Here is a 21704-nt window from a genome sequence, read left to right as displayed (position 1 = left end):
CAGCCCCCCGCCCCCCCTTCTCCCCACCCGCCCCGAATTGGGGAGGGGGTGAGGGGTAGGGCCAGACATTCCGGCCGAATCGCAGATCGATTTTTAAATCGGTTAGAGAACTCACTGCTGTTAGTTTTCCCACGCTTGTTTTGGGAAACAGCGCGGCAGCCGGGGCTTGGGGGAGCCTTCGGGGCGAGCAGGTCGCTTCCTCTTTAGTGTTTCTCCCAGCGGATCATTCATTCATTCATTCAATAGGATTTCTTGGACGTTTACTATGTGCAGAACACTGTACTAAGCGCTCGGAATGTACAGTTCGGCAACAGATAGAGACGATCCCTGCCCAATAACGGGCTCACAGTCTAAACGGGGGAGACAGCAAAACCAAACAGAACAAAACAACATCATCAAGATAAATAGAATCATAGAGATATACACGTCATTAACAAAATAAATAGGGTAATCGAGACATCCCTTCTAGGCTGCGGCTTGCTCCAGATAGTCTCCCCAGACCTAACACCCCCACTTTGGAGGTATTATCTTCCCGACCTTCAGATCCAGGTTCTGCTTGATCAACGACTAGCTTTCTGGAGCACTCTGATGATGATGATGGTGTATGTGGAGGTGGGGATTATGCAGACGGTGATTACGCATTTCCCCAAAAGATGATTCTCAAAAGCACTTCATTATTATTATTAACAAGAATACCACCACCATCATCGTCATTATTAGTAGTAATAATGACGATGAAGGTGGTAGTATTTGTTAAGCGCTTACTATACGTCAAGCGCTGTTTTAAGCGCCGGGGTAGATACAAGCTAAGCAGGTTAGATAGAGTCCCTGTCCCACCTGAAGCTCACAGTCTTCATCCCTATTTTACCGATGAGGGAATCGAGGCACAGAGAAGTTATGTGACTTGCCCAAAGTCACCCAGCAGACAAGTGGAGTCGGGATTAGAACCCAGGTCCTTCTGACTCCCAGGCCCGTGCTCTATTGCAAATGTCCATATCGTTATGATGTATTGAAATTGGATTCATTTGTCAAATTAAAATATAATAATCGACAAGGATGGGGATGATCAGGTGGAGGATATGAAGCAGAGGATGGTGATTTTAGGACCTGTGTTTCCTCCTAAAAGACCTTTCAATCCTTAATACTTTGAAAAACAAAATACAATCGGACTCTATTAAATTTAATGTGCCCCTTTCCCACTCTCCCTCCCCCAACCCTCGCACCAGGATGCTGTGCCTGGCTATGACCCCCTTCTCCCCTACCCCGGACTTTTCTTTCAGGATCGCTCAGGCTACGAGATGCCTCAGATACGCACCCATCCTTCCCCAGGGCAGACGTGTTCAGAGTTGCTATTCCAGAAATCCAGGGAATCCTTTGCCTCCCGCTCCCTTCTCCCCACCTACTCTCTCCTTCCCTCTGGAGACAGTGGTCCAAGGAGTTGGCAGCAGCACCCTGTGTCCTGTCCCTCCCAGTCTTGTGTACTGACGCTTCCCCCCTCCCTTGACTTTGCCCCCCACCCCCAACCTGATCCCAGATGAACTGATGCTCAGTTCTCGAGTGTTCTTTTCAAATCGACCAGAAACGTCGTTTCTGAGCGACTCCAAGGAACTGCGATGACACACTTCACGTCTCCCTCTTTAGTCCTTGGGTATAAAAAAAAATGAACTGTTACCTAGGCATCATTCAGGACCTTTGATTCGAGCGGTGACACCGGTAAATAAAAAAAAAAAAAGAAGAACGTTTATTCCCCCCACAGGAAAAAAAAAGCAAGCAAGCAAGCATCCCAAATGTTTAATGTAATCACCGGCCAGCTGTGTGCACTTGTAAAGTTGTTATAATCCCCCTCCTTGTTATAAACAGGAAAGTACAGAATATAAAGCAACAGGACTGCATTCACAAATACCAACTCTCCCCCTGCAGCCTGCCAAGTTCCCCTTTTATGGTGCTCCTCGCTTATAACCTCAGCCTGACCAAAAAGACCTCAGTTCTGTTCCCCCCAAAGAGGAGGGTTGTTCGGATGGTGCCGCCGCCGCCCACCCCCACAAATCCCCTCCCCCGAAAATCCCCACCCCACCTTCCTTCCCCCATTCCTGGATCCCCAGGGCAGAAGCTCCTCGTCCTTTTGCCGAGCGAGAAGTTCTCGCAGGCTTTCGGCTCCCCTCCCGGCTACCTGGAACGGGAGTGATTTAGGTCCCACGTTGCCCTTGGCAAACATCTCTCTGACAATCCCGGGGACCAGTGAAGGGGCGGAGTTCGGTCGCAGGCCTCTCACGGAGCCACCTCACCTGGAGCCGCCGGCTCATCTCTAGGCTGGAAAACCCGGACGGGCTTAACCTCTCTCCCTCCCAGCACGCAACCCACCCTTCTCCCACCTCCAGGAACCTCTTCTCTGCACGAACTTTTCTCTCTTTTATCGTCTTCAGACTTCCGAGGATCTCAGGAGACATTTAATGAGTCTCCTTTCCTCTCCACATCTCTCCCTGAACCCAAGAAGAGGGAATTCCTTTGGGAGGAACGCTCTTCCTCCCACATTAGCCCTAAAGCTTTTGCAATCCCTCGATTGCTTCCCTCTTTATTAATCCTTCCGTGGCTCTTTCCCCCCACCCCCCGCCCACCCCCGTTCCTCCACTGCTCATTTCCCCCACCCCCACCTTGTCTTCTCTCCTGCGTGTTCGGACCCCGCTTCGAGTTGCAGCAGTTTACATCCTGCTTTGCTGACTGTGTGTGCTTACAGCGTCAAGGGGTGGACGTGATATTTCAAACATCAGATCAGTGCGTTTATATATTGGGTGCCCGGAAATTTTTCCAAATAAACACAGCTTGATTCAACTTGGGTGGGCAGACTTATCAACAGACTAATTCTATAAACAAATGAAGGAATAACCCAGAAAACGATTGGCTGGTATCAAAAAGACACGTGGAGAGAAGCTTGGAGTTTTTCAGCAATGAAATTTTAATTAATGTGGGTGGGCTGAGAACACAACGACTGTTTATCATAGACAATTTATTTTCCAGCGCTAAGTCAACATATAATAGCAAACTTACAACAATTATTTAACGTTTTTAAAGCCATGAAGAAGGGCCACAGCGAGAACCGGCTGGGGAGAGAGGCAGAGCCGGAGGGAGCCGAGCTGCGGGCCGACGGGTCGGCTTAGCTCCCGTGGCGGGGGAGGGGGGTGGGGGATCGGCTCCCGGGCGCCGGGCACCTGGGCTCGCCCTCGCCCTCTCGCCCTCGCCCTCCAGCCAAGAGCCGCTGGGGGGGTGGGGGGAGAGGGCCGCCCTCGGCATGTCCCACCTCTACGGCCATCGTCTGGCTCCGCTGGCCAGCTCCCCCATGCTCTACCTCTACGGGCCGGACCGGCCGGGGCTGCCCTTGGGGTTCACCGCCCCCGCCCACCTGGTGGGCCCGGGCCGGCCGGAGCCCCCCCAGAAGCCGCCCTACAGCTACATCGCCCTCATCGCCATGGCCATCAAGGATGCCCCCGAGCGACGGGTCACCCTGAACGGCATCTACCAGTTCATCATGGACCGCTTCCCCTTCTACCACGACAACAAGCAGGGCTGGCAGAACAGCATCCGCCACAACCTGTCGCTCAACGAGTGCTTCGTCAAGGTGCCCCGCGAGAAGGGCCGGCCGGGCAAGGGCAGCTACTGGACCCTGGACCCTCGCTGCCTGGACATGTTTGAGAACGGCAACTACCGGCGGCGAAAGAGGAAGCCCAAACCGGGCCCGGGGGCGCAGGAGGCCAAGAGGAGCCGGGCGGAGGGCAGCGGGCCCGGGCCGGGACCGGCCGGCGGGGGCGGGGGCGGGGGCGGGGGCGAGGCCGGGTCGCCCCAGGACCGGCCCGCCTCTGCCGCCTCTGCCGCCTGGGCTCCGGGCCCCCGGGCCGGCCGGTCCTCGTCGCCCCGCGGCCGGTCCTCGTCGCCCCCGGCCGGCCCCGCTCCCCCGGCGGCCCCCGGCCCGGGCCCCCGCCTGCCCTCCCCGGCCTCGCCCCGGGGGCGGCCGGCGCGGACGACGGCCACCTCGGCGGCCCCCCGGGGCCAGGCGGCCCCGGCCCCGCCGGCCAAAGGCGCGGACAAGCCCACGAGCTTCAGCATAGACAGCATCCTGGCCGGTCGGCAGGGCCGCGCCAGCCCCGGGGCCGCCAAGCGCCTCCACCCCGCCGGCGCCCTCGGAGGCTGCTCGCTCTTGGCCAACTCGTCCGGCCTCTGCCCGGCCTTGGGCGCTTCCCTGATGCTCGAGTCCCCCGGGCCCGGGAGGTTCTACCAGCTCGGCCTCCCTTTCCTGTCCTACTTCCCCCTGCACCTCTCCGACGCCGTCTTTCACTTCCAGTAAAAGGCCCGGCCGGGACCCGGCCCTGGAAGCCAACGACGAGACCCGCCGGCACCGGGGCGGGCGAAGAGCGCCTCGAAACGATAGCCGTGATGAGCGATGCCGGTGATCCGCGTCCGAAGAGACGACGCTCAAAGGGCGGGGGCCGCGGGGACGTCCTCCCTCACCCCCCGGCCGCGGGACTGGATGCCACAGACCGGCCCCTCTCCTCTCCCCTCTCTCCTCCCGGGGCAGATCTTACGGGGTCCCCATTTCGGGGCCCGACGGACTGAAGTTTGCCGGGCTTTCCCCACCCACCCCGGGGGTTGTCGCAAAAAAGGGCTAACGTCCCCCTCCCGTGCTCCTGCGGGTTCATGCGGGAACACTGTTCCTGCAGCTTCAAGCAGGAGCACTGTTCCTGCAGCTTCAAGCAGGAGCACTGTTCCTGCAGCTTCACGCAGGAGCACTGTTCCTGCAGCTTCCTGCAGCTTCAAGCATGAGCACTGTTCCTGCAGCTTCACGCAGGAGCACTGTTCCTGCAGCTTCACGCAGGAGCACTGTTCCTGCAGCTTCCTGCAGCTTCACGCAGGAGCACTGTTCCTGCAGCTTCCTGCAGCTTCACGCAGGAGCACTGTTCCTGCAGCTTCAGGCAGGACCACTGCTCCTGCAGCTTCAAGCAGCTTCATGCAGGAGGGCCGTTGCCGTAGCCTCATGCGGGAGCCCTGTTCCAATCCCACTGACCGCCTCCCACCGTGTAGGTATGTCGAGGAAGCCGAGGGAAAACAATGAAATGGAGTCAGTTCCTCGGGGAACTCGAGCTAAAACAGCCCCCAGCCCAAAGGGTAGAGTCACCCTGAGAACCAGCAGTGATTAGAGACCGTGCGCCTTGGGTGGCGGCTGCCTTTCGCTAAAGTGTATCTTTCTGTGTCACCGAAACTGCCCCCATTTAGTTTGGATGAATCAAGGCCGGGGGTGGTGGGGGGAACCCAAAACCCAAAACAAAACCAAACCACTGGAATTATGATGTTTCCCTGAGATCCGGTTGCTCTGCAAATTCATGACCAATATCTACGTGGAAGTTCTCTTATTACAAGTTGGACGACGACCAAGAAAATCAATAACAATTCTTTATAGTTTTTTTTCTTTCTAGATATAGGTTTATTCCTGCCATAAATTCTTGACTCTCTTTGTATAATAGAAATTGCCCTTTGAAAACGTCTTTTCAGTATTAGCCACTTTCCCGCTGAAGCCACGTTATATCCAATAAAGTATTTTTGTTCAATTACAGAGTTGATTATTTACGACATGCTCTGGGGTTCGTGTAATTGTAAATGTAAAGAGTCAATACCGCACGGGCTGTTTTCTAAGTAATCAAAGCAAGAGACGTTCGAGGAGAGGAAAAAAACCCCCATAAGATGCCTCGTTTTATTACATTAAATTTAAGTATTAGCCAGGGCTGTTTTACTGCATTTTTTTTTTTTTGCATCCGGTAGAAGAGATTCGTGTTTAGTTAAAGAAGTTCAGTAAATGAAAACCCATATGACGAAAGGACATTTTAATCACTTCGGGGTATTAAACAACGATACGTTAAGCCGCTGACATCTGCAGTGGTAGGATGGGGCTTTTTTTTTTTCTTTTTTAACACTGAGAAACATCTTCGGGTTTTCTATAAAGATTTCCCTCTCTCTCTCTCTCTCTCTCTCTCTCTCTCTGTCTGTCTCTGAATCTCCCCCTCCCCGGATAGGCTACGAGGCAGGAGCCTGTATTTAAATAAACACCTTGACAAAGTGACTCAAGGTCTTACTGAGGGAAGACCCGTTTTTACAACAAAGATCTGATTCAGAAATGCCAGTTTCCCACAGTACCGCACAGTCCGGCGCTCCTTTGAATTGCCTTAACTTCTTATGTCGGATATATTTGGGTTATGCTTAGAGTTCAGAAGCTTGACTTCCTAACTGTTCAAGTAAGTTTTATTTTATCTGATGTGGGAAAGTACAAAAAGTCATTGAATCTTTGGAGGTAGGGTTGACCTTCAGAAATCCTGAAAGGCATCTTTAACAGAACTCCTTAACTAAAACCAAGACATTAGTAAAAGGGCAGACGTAAAATGAGAAGTTGCTCTGAAGGTAATTATTGAAAAAGAAATGGCAGGCATATTATTATTAACATTTGACCACTGAAGGGTTTAGGGTAGAATATCTACTGGTCATAAATATATATATATATATATATATATATGCCTATATATGCATAAAATTGTTTAATGGAGGGAAAATGAAGGTACTACATTTATTAAGCAGTCCCCAAAAGAGGGAATTGAAGCATCTGTTCGAGAAGGTCTCAATGAATCTTACAGGTGGGTTATCCCAGTGTGTTGGTAAAAAGAAAAAAAATATCTCTAGGGACTTACATATAAGTTAAATTTTTATCTTAATCACTTGGAGACATTGTTTAACTTGCAGTAATGAGTTTTTTTTATTTCCAAATTATCAGCCTCTAGATACAACTGACCTTCCATTACTCTTTATTTGAATGGATCAATGTATTATTATTGGGTGGAATAAACACCGCCATGGAGCAAAGAAGATCAAACTTGAATCTGAGAGTTCTGCTGCAGCCCATGCACTTGAAAGACTGCAAGGTCAAGTAAGTGAGGAAGAGGAGGGGAAGCAACAAAGGAGGAGCAAAACTAAGAACCAGTGACAGCTGTGTGTATGGTGAAAAAGAAACCTGGAAATTCCCTTCAGCAGGTAGAGGAGGCGACTTTAATTTGAAACACATTTGAGGAGTGTTTTTGATTTGGGTACTTTCATTTTTTGTGTGTATTATTTGTTTATGGTGTCATTTTTTTGGTGGGATCAAGTAATATTGCCACCTTTAAGAAAATGCCTGTTGTCTTGATGAATGATTTAAAGTAAATATTGTCAATGAATGCTATTTATGACCCAGACAAGATGAGCAAATTAAAAGTGTTTATATGCCTACTGATTTATAGCATCTAGTCATAATAAGAATTAAACTGTGGTATTTGTTAAGCATTTACTATGTGCCAAGCACTGTTCTATGAGTGAAAATAGATACATTTAGGCAAATCAGACAGGGTCCCGTTCCCACATGGGGCTCAAAGTCTAAGAGGGAAAGAGAACAGGTATTTTATTCCCTTTTTTTAAGCAGATGAGGTAATTTAGATGCAGAGAAGTGACTTGCCCAAGGTCATCCAGCAGACAGATGGCAGAGGTGTGGTTAGAACCCAGGTCCTCTGACCCCCTAGCCCATGGTCTTTCCGCTAGGTAACATTGCTTCTCTAGATTGACTCTTGGCCTCCAACTTGTAGATTTTGTGCATTTGTGCAGAGCCGAAGTGATTATCTGGGTGATATAGGCTACCTAAATATTTTTTTGTGGCTGAAAAAGAGGTTTTCTACGTTGATAATGATCTAAATTGGGTCATCTATATCGACAAAATTCACCAAATGATTGCCCAGCTTTGCATTCTACTTTTTCCATGTAGACAGCCCTAAAATCATAGCCCAGTGTTATGAAGTGGCTTTTACTTTTGACATTTTATTCATTTCTCCACTATATGCTCCTGGGCTACTTCTGCTTATATTGTATTAACCCTAGAGCTCAGTACAGTGCTTATCATACACAGTAAATAAAAAGTAACATAGCTTTCTCCTTTCACATCAGCTGAGTCTATCTTCCCACTTTCTCTGTGGACCCTCCCAAACAAAGGCATTGGATCAGATACCCTGTAGAATTGAGCCCTGATTGCATAGACACGCTAGCTTCAGAAACTGAGATAAAATGGCAGTTGTATAATGACTACAATATATAGGCTATGGCTTGATTTTTGAAATTTGTCGCTGAATACAATATATGAAGCTAAAGGATGCTCCAAATAATAATAATAATAATTATAATAATGGCATTTGTTGAACGCTTCTTATGTGTACAGCACTGTATTACAGTAAACTTCAAAATAAACCCAGGCAACAATTTGGGAATCACTTCATTATTTTTGAACTCATTGAAGCTCTCATTGTTTCCTTCGGTTGCTGGAACCAAAATAACCCTGTGGTAATATTGAATTTTTGATAATTCAAGACTGCTTTGTTGTATTTCAAGAGTAGTGACAAGAAAGTAGAAACCAGAAAACAACAGAAGCTGCATGACTTAGTGCCACTTGTCTGGTGAGTGACCTTGGGCAAGTCATTTTACTTCTCCATGGCTCAGTTACCTCATCTGTAAATTTGGGATTAAAACTGTGAGCTGTGAGACGACTGTGGTTGACCTTATTATCTTGTATCTACCTCAGTGCTTAGTTCACTGCCTGGCACATAGTAAATGCCCAATGAATACCATTTTTTAAAAAGGGGTGCTATATAGTAATAATAATAACAAGAACAATGGTGATAATGATACCAGGAATTTATAGAACACCTCTATTTTAAGAAGCACCAATTTTTTCACATTAATGGCCTACTCATTTTTACAACACTAGAGTAAGAAAACCAAAAAGAGTGTTGAAATAACCAAAAACCTTGTCTATTAGGCTTAAGGCTAATGGGAAAAATGAAGATCAAACAATTATCTAATGAATTCATTCAATGAAAAAAGTTTATTTAGATATTTCAGGGTAAAATAACCCTCTTTCTTCTCTGAAGGAGGATAATCAGATTATGGTCTCAATTCTCCAATCCTTCATTTCAGTAATGAGGATTTCTCTGATTAATCTCATTTCTCCACCACTATCCCGGCTATATCACCCAAGCACTTGGGTACTCACACCTCCATTATGTCTCCTTGGAGTTCTTCTGCACATATCTTCATATACTCTGTTGCTTACTCCTATCTGTAATTAGTTTTAATGACTATTTTCTCTGCTAGATTGTGAGGTCCTGGAGCACAGGGCACTAGGCTACAAACTAGAACAGAATGGTGACACCTTTGCCCCATTCAGTCCCTGACAGAGATGAGTTCACCCATTTTAACTGAGCTAGATAGTGTTAATGTTCCTTAATTCATAGGCTACTAGTTTTTACCCTACTCAAAATTAATCTTCACTTTAAAATGAATGACTGATTTTCCCATAATTTGCAACATAAATTATTACAAGCATCACTCACTTCCCTGGAATTACATTTGGTCCAGAAGATAACTGGCAGCTGTCCGTACTCACACTGGTCTCCACTGTCTCACTCCTCTAAGGAATTTTCAGTGAAACTCAATTTACAGCTCTAGAATCTGGAAAAAAAATATAAGTTTACAATCCGCTCAAGCTGAAAATATTGCATGGTGTAGTGTAAACAGAATACTCCTTGTGTGGGTGGTGTATATGGATTTCCATTCCCTTTGCTTAGAAGTGACCTATTGCAACTCACTCACCGTAGTTTCATGACTTGGGTTAACAGTCATTTTTAACTTTTACATGAAAAGCAAAACAAAACATACTCTGTACACATGGGAGTTCAGTTTATAATGGGAAAAAACTGTTTGGAACAACTGGCTTTGCAGGCCAGTGAGCAAAGTTCTCATTGACTTCGAGTGCATATTTTGCTCACTTAAGGATTGTAAGGCTGAATTCTGGATTCTATGCTGCGTTGGATTTTAGGAAATAGGTGATAGGATTTTTTTTCCTAACGATGCTACAATCCAACTAATGAACTGATTTAATAAATGAATGAAACTAATTTTCTGGTTCTCTAGTCATGCAGCCATTTATTTAGTGCTAGTATCTGTAGTCTTAGTTTACAGCACAAGCAAATGCAGTTTCAGTAAGTCCAGCTTCAAAGCCCGTTCTGAAGTGTAAAGAACATTTATTTAAAATTTAGCTGCTAAATATAGCCTGAGCTTGGTCAGCTAGAACGTAGTTACATTTTTAGAAAGCACATTGCAAATCAGGAATGTTCAGAGAAATAAATAAACTTTCCCACATTTTTGGAAATGAAGTAGACATTGCAAGTTCCATCTTGCAAGCTTGACTCTGGGTGTGTTAAAAGGAAATATGAATGATACATAGTGCTTGCTACAAATGGATTTACCCCATAGGACAGCTGGAGTATACACATCTCCCATTTGACTTCAGTGGGTGTTCTGAATATCTGGTCTCAAAGGAGTCCACATTCATTCAAGGGCAGTGGTCAGCTACAGTAATAGCAGCATTAAGCAACACATGACTTTGGAGGAGTGATATGCAAATCTGTTTTCTGTGTTTTATTTCCCACCCCATCTGTTTCTTCGGGGGTTTGTTGATATATGAGGCGTGAATGAGCCCTCATCCATATGAAATAAAAAAAGAAACAAACATAAAATACAAGGAGATGTTATGGTGGATTTCTAAGGACCAAGTGCCTGGGCTAGGTTTTGGAGAATTGAAACCCTGTAGGACACAAAGTAGTTTATTCATTATTCGCTCAGCTCTTTCTTCTTTCCCTATGTATGAGTGAAGGCAGTACTGATCCGTAAAGTTTTCCTGGCTATTTTTCACATCCTAAAAAGTTTCTTACTTCTAAAAATTTTAAACTCCCACCTCCCACCCCCACAAAGTAAGCTCCAAACTTTGGGAGTCATTGGTCACCGAGATTAAGAACAATATAGGATATATTTCACTGAAGGTTCCCTGCCTCCAGAAAAGCCAGTTTAGGGTATAATTTCATGGAAATGCAATGGCGATTACCTCACTTAGTTTTTTTAATTTTCTCTTGCTTGAGGCTTTCCGTTTCCATTAACAAAAACCAATCACTGTCTAGGATGGAGACAGAAGAGGATCTTCTTTACAGTAAACAACAATTTCCTTAGTTTGCAGAATGTTTACCAAATCAACAGCTCAGGGTGGGATAGTCATTGATTGCAGCACTGTCCCTTAGCAGAGGGTAGAGATAGGGTCCCCAACTTCCGGATGTCAGGAAATGAGGGGCTGAGGGTAGAGAGAGGTGACAAGGTGGCAGTTTTTTTGGGGAAAAATCCAGTTTGGGACCGGGGAAGTTTAAAAACTAGGGCAGGGCCATGTGCATTATCCTCTAGGATAATGAAATGTTGCTAAACTGAGCAGGAATCAGCACTAGTGTAGTAAATAGTCTCTCATTCACCTCAAAGGATAAATAGGTCATCAACACACTACCATGGAGGGCCCTGGGGACACCTGCTGGAATCTGGTTCATTGATTTCCAAAGAGCCTTATCTCTGATGACTGTTTAATCTTGCACTGACTGGTTTTGTCACTGATATTTGTCACTGATTCTTTATGCTGAGCTAGCTAGTTTTATTAACTTCTTGTCTTGGAAGTCCTATATCTTATAATAGAAGCATTATGGTGTACGACTGCAAGGGATTGATTCGTGATTTTAAAAGCTGTCCTTTGGAAAGAAATGCCTCCATCAGAACATCCAACCTCATCCTGAAGACTAATAGAATTTCCTAGGGAAACTGCCTAGGGGTATATTCCCTCTAATGGTTGCTCCCTTTAGCTCTTCATCAAACAAAAACTCCTAATAATTAGCTTTAAGGAACCCCTTCAAGCTCTTTCTCTCTTACCCATCTACCATCTTCTCCCATTACAGTCCCACTCCCACTCTCCATTCTTCCCAAACGAACCTTCTCCTTGTGCCTCATTCTTGACTTCCCTGGCCTGGGAGTCAGAAGGTCATGGGTTCTATCCTATTCATTCATTCATTCAATCGTATTTATTGAGAGCTTACTGTGTGCAGAGCACTGTACTAAATGCTTGGAAAGTACAATTTGGCAACAGATAAAGACAGTCCCTACCCAGCAACGGGCTCACAGTCTAGAAGGGGGAGACAGACAACAAAAGAAAACAAGTGGACAGGTACAAGTAGACAGGCATCACTACTATCAAAATAAATAGAACCATAGATAAATGCATATCATTAATAAAATGAATACAGCAATAAATATGTAATAATGTTGGTATTTGTTAAGCGCTTACTATGTACAGAGCACTGTTCTAAGCACTGGGGTAGATACAAGGTAATCAGGTTGTCCCACGTGAGACTCACAGTTAATCCCCATTTTACAGATGAGGTAACTGAGGCACAGAGAAGTTAAGTGACTTGCCCACAGTCACACAGCAGACAAGTGGTACAAATATATACAAGTGCTGTGGGGAGGGGAAGTGGGGGTAGAGCAGAGGGAGGGAGTAGGGGGAATGGGGAGGGGAGGAGGGGCAGAGGGAAAGGGAGGGTTCAGTCTGGGAAGGCCCCCTGGAGGAGGTGAGCTCTCAGTAGCGCTTTGAAGAGGAGAAGAGAGTTAGTTTGGCGGATGTGAGGAGGGATGGCATTCCAGGTCTGAGGTAGGACATGGGCCAGGGGTCGACGGCGGGACAGGCGGGAACGAGGCAGAGTGAGGAGGTTAGCAACAGAGGAGCAGAGTGTGCCGGCTGGGCTGTAGGAGGAGAGAAGGGAAGTGAGGTAGGAGGGACAAGGTGATGGAGAGCTTTGAAGCCAATAGTGAGGAACTTTCACTTCACGCGAAGGTTGATAGGCAACCATCTCTACCACTTGTCTGCTGTGTGACCTTGAGCAAGTCACTTCACTTCTTTGTGCCTCATTTACCTCATCTCTATTACAGGGATTGAGCCTGGGAACCCCATGTGAGACAGGGACTGATTCCAACCTGATTTGTTTGTATTCCCTACAGCACTTGGTACAGTGCCCAGCACATAGTAAGTGCTTTGGCCGATGTCATCTTTACAATATCGCCAAGATCCACCCTTTCCTCTCCATCCAAACAGCTATCGTGCTGGTACAAGCTCTCATAATATCCCGGCTGGATTATTTTGTCAGCCTTCTCTCTGACCTCCCTTCCTCCTGTCTCTCCCCACTCCAGTCTATTCTTCATTCCTCTGCCTGGATCATCTTCCTACAGAAACGCTCTGGGCATGTCACTCCCGTCCTTAAAAGCCTCCAGTGGTTGCCTGTCAACCTCCGCACGAAACAAAAACTCCTCACTCTTGGCTTCAAAGCTGTCCATCCCCTTGCCTTCTCCTACCTCACCCCCGTTCTCTCTTTATACTGCCCACCCCATACACTCCGCTCCTTTGCCGCTCACCTCCTCACCGTGCCCCGTTCACGCCTATCCCGCCATCGACCTCTGGCCCAAGTCCTACCGCTGTCCTGGAATGCCCTTCCTCCTCACCTCCACCAAACTAACTCTCTTCCCCTCTTCAAAGCCCTACTGAGAGCTCACCTCCTCCAAGAGGCCTTCCCAGACTGAGCTACCCCCTTTTTCCTCTGCTCCCCCTCCACCCTCTTCTCCTCCTCTTCCCCCTTCACCTCTCCTCAGCTGAGCCACCTTTCCCTCTGCTCCTCCCCAACCTCCTCCCTTCCCCCTTCCCCTCCCCTCAGCACTGTACTCATTTGTATATATTATTTATTACCCTATTTATTTTGTTAATGAGGTGTACATCCCCTTGATTCTATTTATCGTGATAATGTTGTCTTGTTTTTGTTTCGTTCTGTTTTGCTCTATCGTCTGTCTCCCCCAATTAGACAGTGAGCCCGTCACTGGGCAGGGACTGTCTCTCTCTGTTGCCGAATTGTACATTCCAAGTGCTTAGTACAGTGCTCTGCACATAGTAAGCACTCAATAAATACTATTGAATGAATGAATGAATTAACAAATACCACAGTTATTATGATTATTCCTTTGACCCCTGGCTCAAGTCCTTCCTGCTGCCTTTCAAATCTTCCCTGCCCTTCAAACCTGCTAGATTAGTTTCCTCCATCTTCAAAGCCCTTCTGAAATCCCACCTTTTTGAGAAGGCTTTCCCCGTTTAATGTTTCTTCTCTCTAGATCACAGCCTCCAAATTACCACCTTAAGACTCTTGCAATCACTGCTTCTTATTGTATGTCTCTCTCTATATCTATATAGATATATTTATCTATCTGTGTACATATATTGACTCAAATACTTGACTATTTTTGCACTTTTTCCTTCATAAATTATTTTTTACTGGTCTCTGCCATTGGAATGAAGCTCCTTGTGGGCAAGGATTATGTCTTCTACACAATAATAATAACAATGATAACACTTGTGTTATTTGTTAAGCACTTACTGTGTAGCAAGCATTTTATTAAGTGTTGGGGAAAATGCAAGGTAAACAGATAGGACACAGTCCCTGTCTCACAGAGGGCTCACAGTCTAAGGGGGAGGGAGAACAGGTATTAACCCCCATTTAAGTTTGTTGTGGGCAGGGAAGGTGTCTGTTTTGTTATTCTATTGTACTTTCCCAAATGCTTAGTACAGTGCTCTGTACCCATTAAGCGCTTGATAAATACGATTGACTGAATGATATTTTATAGATGAGGAAACTGAGGCCCAGAGAAATGAAGTGACTTGTCCAAGGTCACACAGTAGGCAAATGGTAGAGCCTAGATTAGAACCCAGGACAATGCTCTTTCCATTAGGCCATGCTGCTTCCAGTATACCTCTTGTACACTGGAAGCAACTGAGTGTGTATCTACTGCACACTCGAAAGCAATTAGTACAGCGTTCTGCATACAGGTAATAATAATTGCAGCCACATGTCAAACACCAGAGTAAGAGCTGGAGGAGATAAAAGAAAATTAGGTTGAACACAGTTTCTGTCCCTCATGGAGTTCACAGTCTAAGAAGGAGAGAGAACTGGTTTTTAATCTCCATATTGCTGGTGAGGAAACTGAGTTACATAGAAGTTAAATGACTTGCCCAAGGAGATAGAGCAAGGTACCTATGGAAATTGGAAACCAGGTCTTCTGACTCCAAAGCCCATGCTTTTTCCATTTCATCATACTGCTTGTTGTGGGCTCAATACATTTCATTGATCGATTGGCACAGTCTAACGAGGGTCACTGGATTGTGGATGGACCCCTACTTCCACTGCTGCCCTTAATCACATCCCACAAGAGCTGCCATCTCCGATAAACCTACCTTGATCCTGACTATCCTACCAATCAATCAGTGAGTGGTATTCATTGAACACTTACCGTGTGTGTGCAAAGCACTATACTAAGCACTTGAGAGAGTAACTGAGTGCTTGCCATGAGGAAAGTGAGAGGAAAAGCTGAACCGGATGTGTCTCAGGCTGGGTGTACAGTGTGTTACATCCAAAGATGGCCAATTAAATGTAATAATAGATTGGACATCTTGTCACAGTACCAATAATAAAAAGAATATTGTTAGGATTAGGATGACTAGGTAGCTAATCTCCATTTAACAGATGAGGAAATTGAGGAATAGAGAAGCTTAGAGAAGCTTAGTTTGTTAGTGTCCCTCCGTAGGCAAGTGGTGAATACTATATCCATCTTGGCTCTAACACTGACTTTGTGAGTGATCCCACCTCACCACTATGCCCTCAGAGGCTCTATATGGTCAATCATGTGACCTTTCATCCCTCTTCAAGAGTGTTAATCAGGTCAAGAAGTGTGGTTGGATGCTCAATGACCAGATTATCTGATCGAATATAAATTTCATGCTTCAAGCCATTAAGGTTTTATATATTTCTGTTAATGTCTATCTCCCCCTCTAGATGGTTAGCTTCTTGTAGGCAGGGAATTTGCATACCAATTCTGTTGTATTGTTCTCTCCCAAGCACATAGTACAGTGCTCTGCACACAGTATGCACTCAACAAATACTTTTGATTGATTGAATTATAATTACTCTCTCCCTCTCTTATTGAAATCACGGACAGCATTTGTTCTCAGAATCTGTTGAGTGTTTTGGGCTACAGTTTGTGAACCCTACAATAGCCTACATGGGAGGTTTCTGCATTGGAAAACATCTGGAAGGGAAGAGTGTCCTATAAGAGGCAGAAGGGATTTTTGTGCTTTTGGAAGAGAGGTGGTTCAATTTCTTCTCTCTCACTCTCTAGTGCCAACTTCTCTAAGGGACAAGGGAGTCCCTTTTCATCCTCAACCTTGTTGCCATCTTAGGAAAATCCATCCTGATCTTGGGAACCCATCTGATGAAGCAAGTTCATCAATCAATCATATTTACTGAGTGCATTACTGTGTGTAGAGCACTGTACTAAGTGCTTAGGAGAACACAATGTAACAGCCTACAACGAGTTTACAATCTTGTGGGGGAGACAGACATTAATATAAATAAATTATGGCTAGGCACATAAGTGCTGTGGGGCTGAGGGGCGTGCTGAATAAAGGGTGATGCAGAAGGGAGTGGGAAAAGAGAGAATGAGGGCTTCGTCAGGGAAGACCTCTTGGAGGAGATATGCCTTCAGTTAGCCTTTGAAGGTGGGACAGTAATTGTCTGTTGGTTATGTAGAGGGGGGGCATTCCAGGCCAGAGGCAGCATGAGGGCGAGAGGTCGGCGTGAGATAGACGAGATAGAGGTACAGTGAGTTAGTTGGCATTACAGGAGTAAAGTGTAGGTCTGGGTTGTAAGAGAAGAACCGCGAGGTGAGGTAGGAGGGACAAGATGATTGAGTGCTTTATTCTACATCTCTCATGCTTTTCTTTTTGGCTAGCAGGATGTTAGCTGTGAGTTCGGGTCTCAAAGATCTAGAAGATAAAGAGGGAAGGTGAGAGAGGACCTGAAAAAGTTAATTCTTTTGATATTGTTAGCTAATAGCAGCCCTCTTCCCCTGAAACTGACTCCTATACATCCAGCTGTATTTTATTCACTGACAGACCTCTGGTGGCCACTGAAATCCAGACTACAATATACTGGAAATCCTTGAAAAGCTGCAAGCATAGAGGATTTACTTTGAGAGGGAGCACCTAATCTATGCATATGAAGGAGTTGGGGGAAGGGAAGAGGCATTTTTGAACTATATTTTAATCTCTATCTCTAATGTAATCTCTCCCAGAGCTTTAGCCAAAGAGAAACAGTGTGGCTTGTCTGGGAGTTAGAGGATCTGGGTTCTAATTCTGACTCTGCCATGTGCCTATTGTGTAGACTTGGACAAGTCATTTAATTTCTTTGTGCCTCACTTTTCTCATCTGAAAAATGAGAGTTAAATATGTATGCTTCCTTTCCCTTTTCCTTCCTTTTGATCCCCATGTGGGACAGGGACCGTCTCCAGTCTGATTATCTTGAATGTACCCCAATATTTAATACAGTGCTTGGCACAGAGTAAATGCCTAACAAATACCACAGCAAATACCATAAATGCTTGAAAACATACCAGCACCCACAATTCCTGTGTTGCAAATAGAATAGTCACCTAAATTCTTGATTCAGTATCTTAAATTGCTTACCAAGTCCTTGTTTTTATTAGAAAAGCAATATGTAATAATAGTTGTTAAAATAATTGTATTTCTGTTTTTACATCTGTAAAGATTAAGTTAAACAGTATGAAGCCCATTAAACTATTTCATGACACGCTGCCATAAATTTCCTTCATTCCCATTGCTACCATTATTCCAGAGTAAACTTCTGAGATCAGGCTGCTGCCACAGAGAGTTATTTATAGCAGCTCATTCATCAATAAAAACTTCAAAAGAAATCTGTTACTCTTCTATTGGGAAGCCAAAGAAAACTAACATAAAGACAACCCTGTTAAGACACAAAGCTAAGGAGACCACAAGGCATTTAGTTAAGTAAAATCCTGATTTCTAACAAATACCATATAGCAAAAAGATTGTTGGCAATATGAATCCATTTAAGTAACTCCAATCTCATTGGATGATTAAAATAAATTGTGAAACAGTTATATTTATGTTGGCTTCAAAGCAACTCAACCCCTCTTTAGTTTTTATATATGTAATAGATTTGTGATCTTTTAGTACTTAAACAATCCTTTTCATCTAGAGCAAATGCTAGCATCATCCTTCTGCTTGTTTACTATACTCTAACTCTCAGTTCTCCAGGTGTGTAGGACTGTGTAGAATTGAATTTGTATAAAATCATACCTCCCAGCCTCTAATCCGATGTACCAAAAAGACTCTACCAACACTAATTACCTTCACCCAACACTTCTCTCTGGTGTGTGTTACTGGCTAGAGAGGTAAAGTGAGGCAGAGAGTCCAAAAAGGCCTCCCCTAGGTACACCAGTAGTCATTAGTAAAGCTGAAAGTAGACTCTATGTTTCAACCCACTAGACCACACAAATAGGGTTTATCTGGGAAGGGATGTTTAAAAATAATTCTGGAAAAAAACTCCTTCCTTGAACCCACCCCTGCCTCCAGTTTTCACCCCATCTCCCTCCTATCATTCCTTTCCAAACTCCTTGAGCAAGTTGTTTCTACCTGCTGCTTCCACTTCCTCCCCTCCAATTCTGTCCTTGACCCCCCTCCAATCTGGCTTCTGCCTCCTTCACTCCACAAAAACTCTCCTCTCGAAAGTCACCAGTGACCTCTTTCTTGCCAAATCCAATGACCTCTACTCCGTCTTAATCTTCCTCGACCTTTCAGCCTTTGACACTGTAGACCACCCCCTTCTCCTGGGATCATTTCTAACCTTGACTTCTCTGACACTGTCCTCTCCCAGTTCTCATCTTATCTCTCTGGTCACTCATTCTCAGTCTCTTGGACTGACTTCTCTGCCTCCCACCCTCTCTAACTGTGAAACCCTCAAGGCTCAATTCTGGATCCCCTTCTATTGTCTATTTACACCCACTTCCTTGGAGAAGTTACTCATCCCCACAGCTTCAACTGCTATCTCTATATGAATGATTCCCAAATCTACTTCTCCAATCCTGAACTTTTTCATTCTCTGGAGTCTTGTATTTCTTCCTGCCTTCAGGACAACTCTACTTGGATTTTCTACCAACACCTCAAACTTAACGTGTCCTAAGCAGAACTTCTTATCTTCCCAGCTATATTCTGTCCTTCCCCTCCTTCCCACTCCCAACTTTCCCATCACTTTAGGCAGCACCACCATCCTCCTGTGTCTCAATTCTGTGACCTTCATATTAACCGGGACTCATCTCTCTCATTAAACCCACATATTCAACCTTTCACCAAATCCTGTCAGTTCTAATCAAGCAATTGTTCTATGTGCTTGGGAGAATACAAAGTGCTACCTTCACATCACTAAAATCTGCCATTTCCTCTCCATCCATACTAATATTATGCTGATCCAAGCCCATATCATATCCCTCCTTGACTATTGCATCAGCCTCTTCACTGATCTCCCCACCTCCTGTTTCTCTTGACTTCAGTCCATACTACAGTCTGCTTCCCAGATCATTTTTCTAAAAAAAGTTTAGCCCATGTCTCCCTACTCTTAGAAAACCTCCAGTGATAGTCCATCCATCTCCACATCAGATAGAAACTCCTTGCCATAGGCTTTAAAGCACTTCGTCATCTTGCCCCATCCTACCTTACCTCCTTGATTTTCTACTACAACCAAATCTCTTTAATGCCAACCTACTCATTACATCGCCAGCTCCTCTATCTTTTTTTAATGATATTTGTTAAGTGTTTACTATGTGTCAGGCACTGTTCTAAGCCCTGGGGTAGATACAAGCTAATCAGGTTGGACAGAGTCCATGCTCCACATGGGGCTCACAACTTTCATCCCTATTTTCCAGATGAGGAAACTGAGGCACAGAGAAGTTAAGTGACTTGTACAAGGCCACACAGCAGATACATGGCAGAGCTGGGATTAGAACCCAGGTCCTCTGTCTCCCAGGCCTGTGCTCTATCCACTAGGCCTTGCTGCTTCTCTCTTCACCAGTCTCTTGCCCATGTCCGGCCTCTGGCCTGAAACTCCCACTCTCTTTATAGCTAACAGATGATCACTCTCCCTACCTTCAAAGCCTTATTTAAAGCTTATCTCCTCCTAGAGGCCTTCCTTGACTAAGCCCTCATCGTCTTCTCCCATTCCTTTTGGTGTCACCTTTACACTTGGATTTGTACCCTCTGTTCACAACTTTCCTCAGCCCCACAGTACTTCCATTCCTATTCACAATTTATTTATATTAATATCAGTATCCCCCTCTAGACTCTAAGCTCACTGTGGGCAGAGAACCTGTCTACCAACTCTGTTATATCATATTCTTCCACCTCCTTAATACAGTGCTCTGCACACAATAAATGCTCAATGAATACAATTGTTTGGTCTCCAAGAGGCCTTCCCCAAGTAAGCCATTTCCTCTACTCCCTCTCCTTTCCATGTCATCCTGGAACTTGGCTATGTGCCCTTTTAAGCACCTGATATTCACTCCACCCTCAGCCGCACAGTAGCTAAATGTCTGTAATTTATTTTAATGTCTGTCTCCCTCTCTAGACTGTAAGCTTCTTGAGTGGAAGGGACATGTCTACCAACTCTGTTATATTGTGCTCTCCCAAGCATAGAGTAAGCAATTAATAATTATCATTGCTTGATCGAAATTGAATGAGTGAATGAATCCATCTAAATTATGCATTTGAATAATAAAAACACTGTGAATGATTTCTTTTTCTGCCTCCAAGTTAAGCAGCAGAATGGATCACCCCACCTATGGGATATTTTATATTCACATGAACAACACTGAAACGTAGAAAGAATTCTGGCCACCCTTATCCATTTGTAGCTGCTTAAACCAGCTAAGACATTTGTTTTGACATCAAGGTATTTTAACTTGCAAAAATGTTAATTGGGGACTTGACTATGGGCAAATCAAGAAAATAGACATGTTTTTTTCCTGTCTGCCAAACCTTGAGAATTAGTAAATTCTTGGGATGGGAGAGTATGCCCACTTTAATCTGATTTTCATTTATTTCTTTGGCTGGATTGAGTTATGAATAGAGAGAGGGTCAGAGTCTATCCCATGAATTTCATATTATGGACAGGGGTATTCATTATCATCATTAACAACTATATTAATACAAACTAATTTTAATGTTTCATAGATCATTAAAATGAACACCTAATGCAATTCAATATCACCCTAATAGTGGGCCAGGTTCTGGATACAGGATCGAATTATCATCAAATATCATACCTGTAAGATAATTTTTCCATGAACATGTCCTGAAACTGAATCTGAGACTCAATCATTTCTATGGAAATTCAGTTTGTATTTTCTTTTGGAAATAAACTTAATCGATTCAAAAGATGCAGCATTTTAAAGTGTTTTTTAAATATTCATAAACTATATCATTTGTGGACTCTAATAATTGCAGGGGTATTTGCTAATCATCCAAAGAGGATCACAGAAAATAGATTCACATAAATGAACAAAACACAGATGCCCTACCCAATCATATATGTTTACTGATGGAAAAGACACATGCATCTTGTAAAAGCTTAAACACACAATTCTAATGCTTAAATCTTAGTCAAGGTGTGAAAGAAAGCAAATGTGCAATATGGAATACCTAAAGGATGAAGCTTCACTATCTTGCCCCTTTGAATTGAAAATCCCATCTGACTGCTTGGTTCATTTGCCCAAAGCCTGGGTGATTGTCCAGTTTTCAGCTGGTTTGTTCCCAGTCCAGAACTGAGTGG

The 21704-nt window shown here is 44.8% G+C and overlaps 1 protein-coding gene across 1 annotated transcript; it reads left to right on the top strand.

Annotated features, from left to right (window-relative positions):
• The first annotated feature begins 3286 nt into the window (after positions 1 to 3286).
• FOXL1 (forkhead box L1) lies at positions 3287 to 4336 on the top strand. Its single transcript, XM_029076096.2, has 2 exons — positions 3287 to 3790; positions 4046 to 4336. Exons 1-2 carry the CDS (start codon positions 3287 to 3289, stop codon positions 4334 to 4336), a joined length of 795 nt encoding a protein of 264 aa, XP_028931929.2.
• Positions 4337 to 21704: the final 17368 nt, after the last annotated feature.

Source organism: Ornithorhynchus anatinus, chromosome 11 (assembly GCF_004115215.2).
Source record: "Ornithorhynchus anatinus isolate Pmale09 chromosome 11, mOrnAna1.pri.v4, whole genome shotgun sequence".
In the NCBI taxonomy this organism is placed as follows: domain Eukaryota; kingdom Metazoa; phylum Chordata; class Mammalia; order Monotremata; family Ornithorhynchidae; genus Ornithorhynchus; species Ornithorhynchus anatinus.
This window is presented reverse-complemented; position numbering and strand designations above follow the sequence as displayed.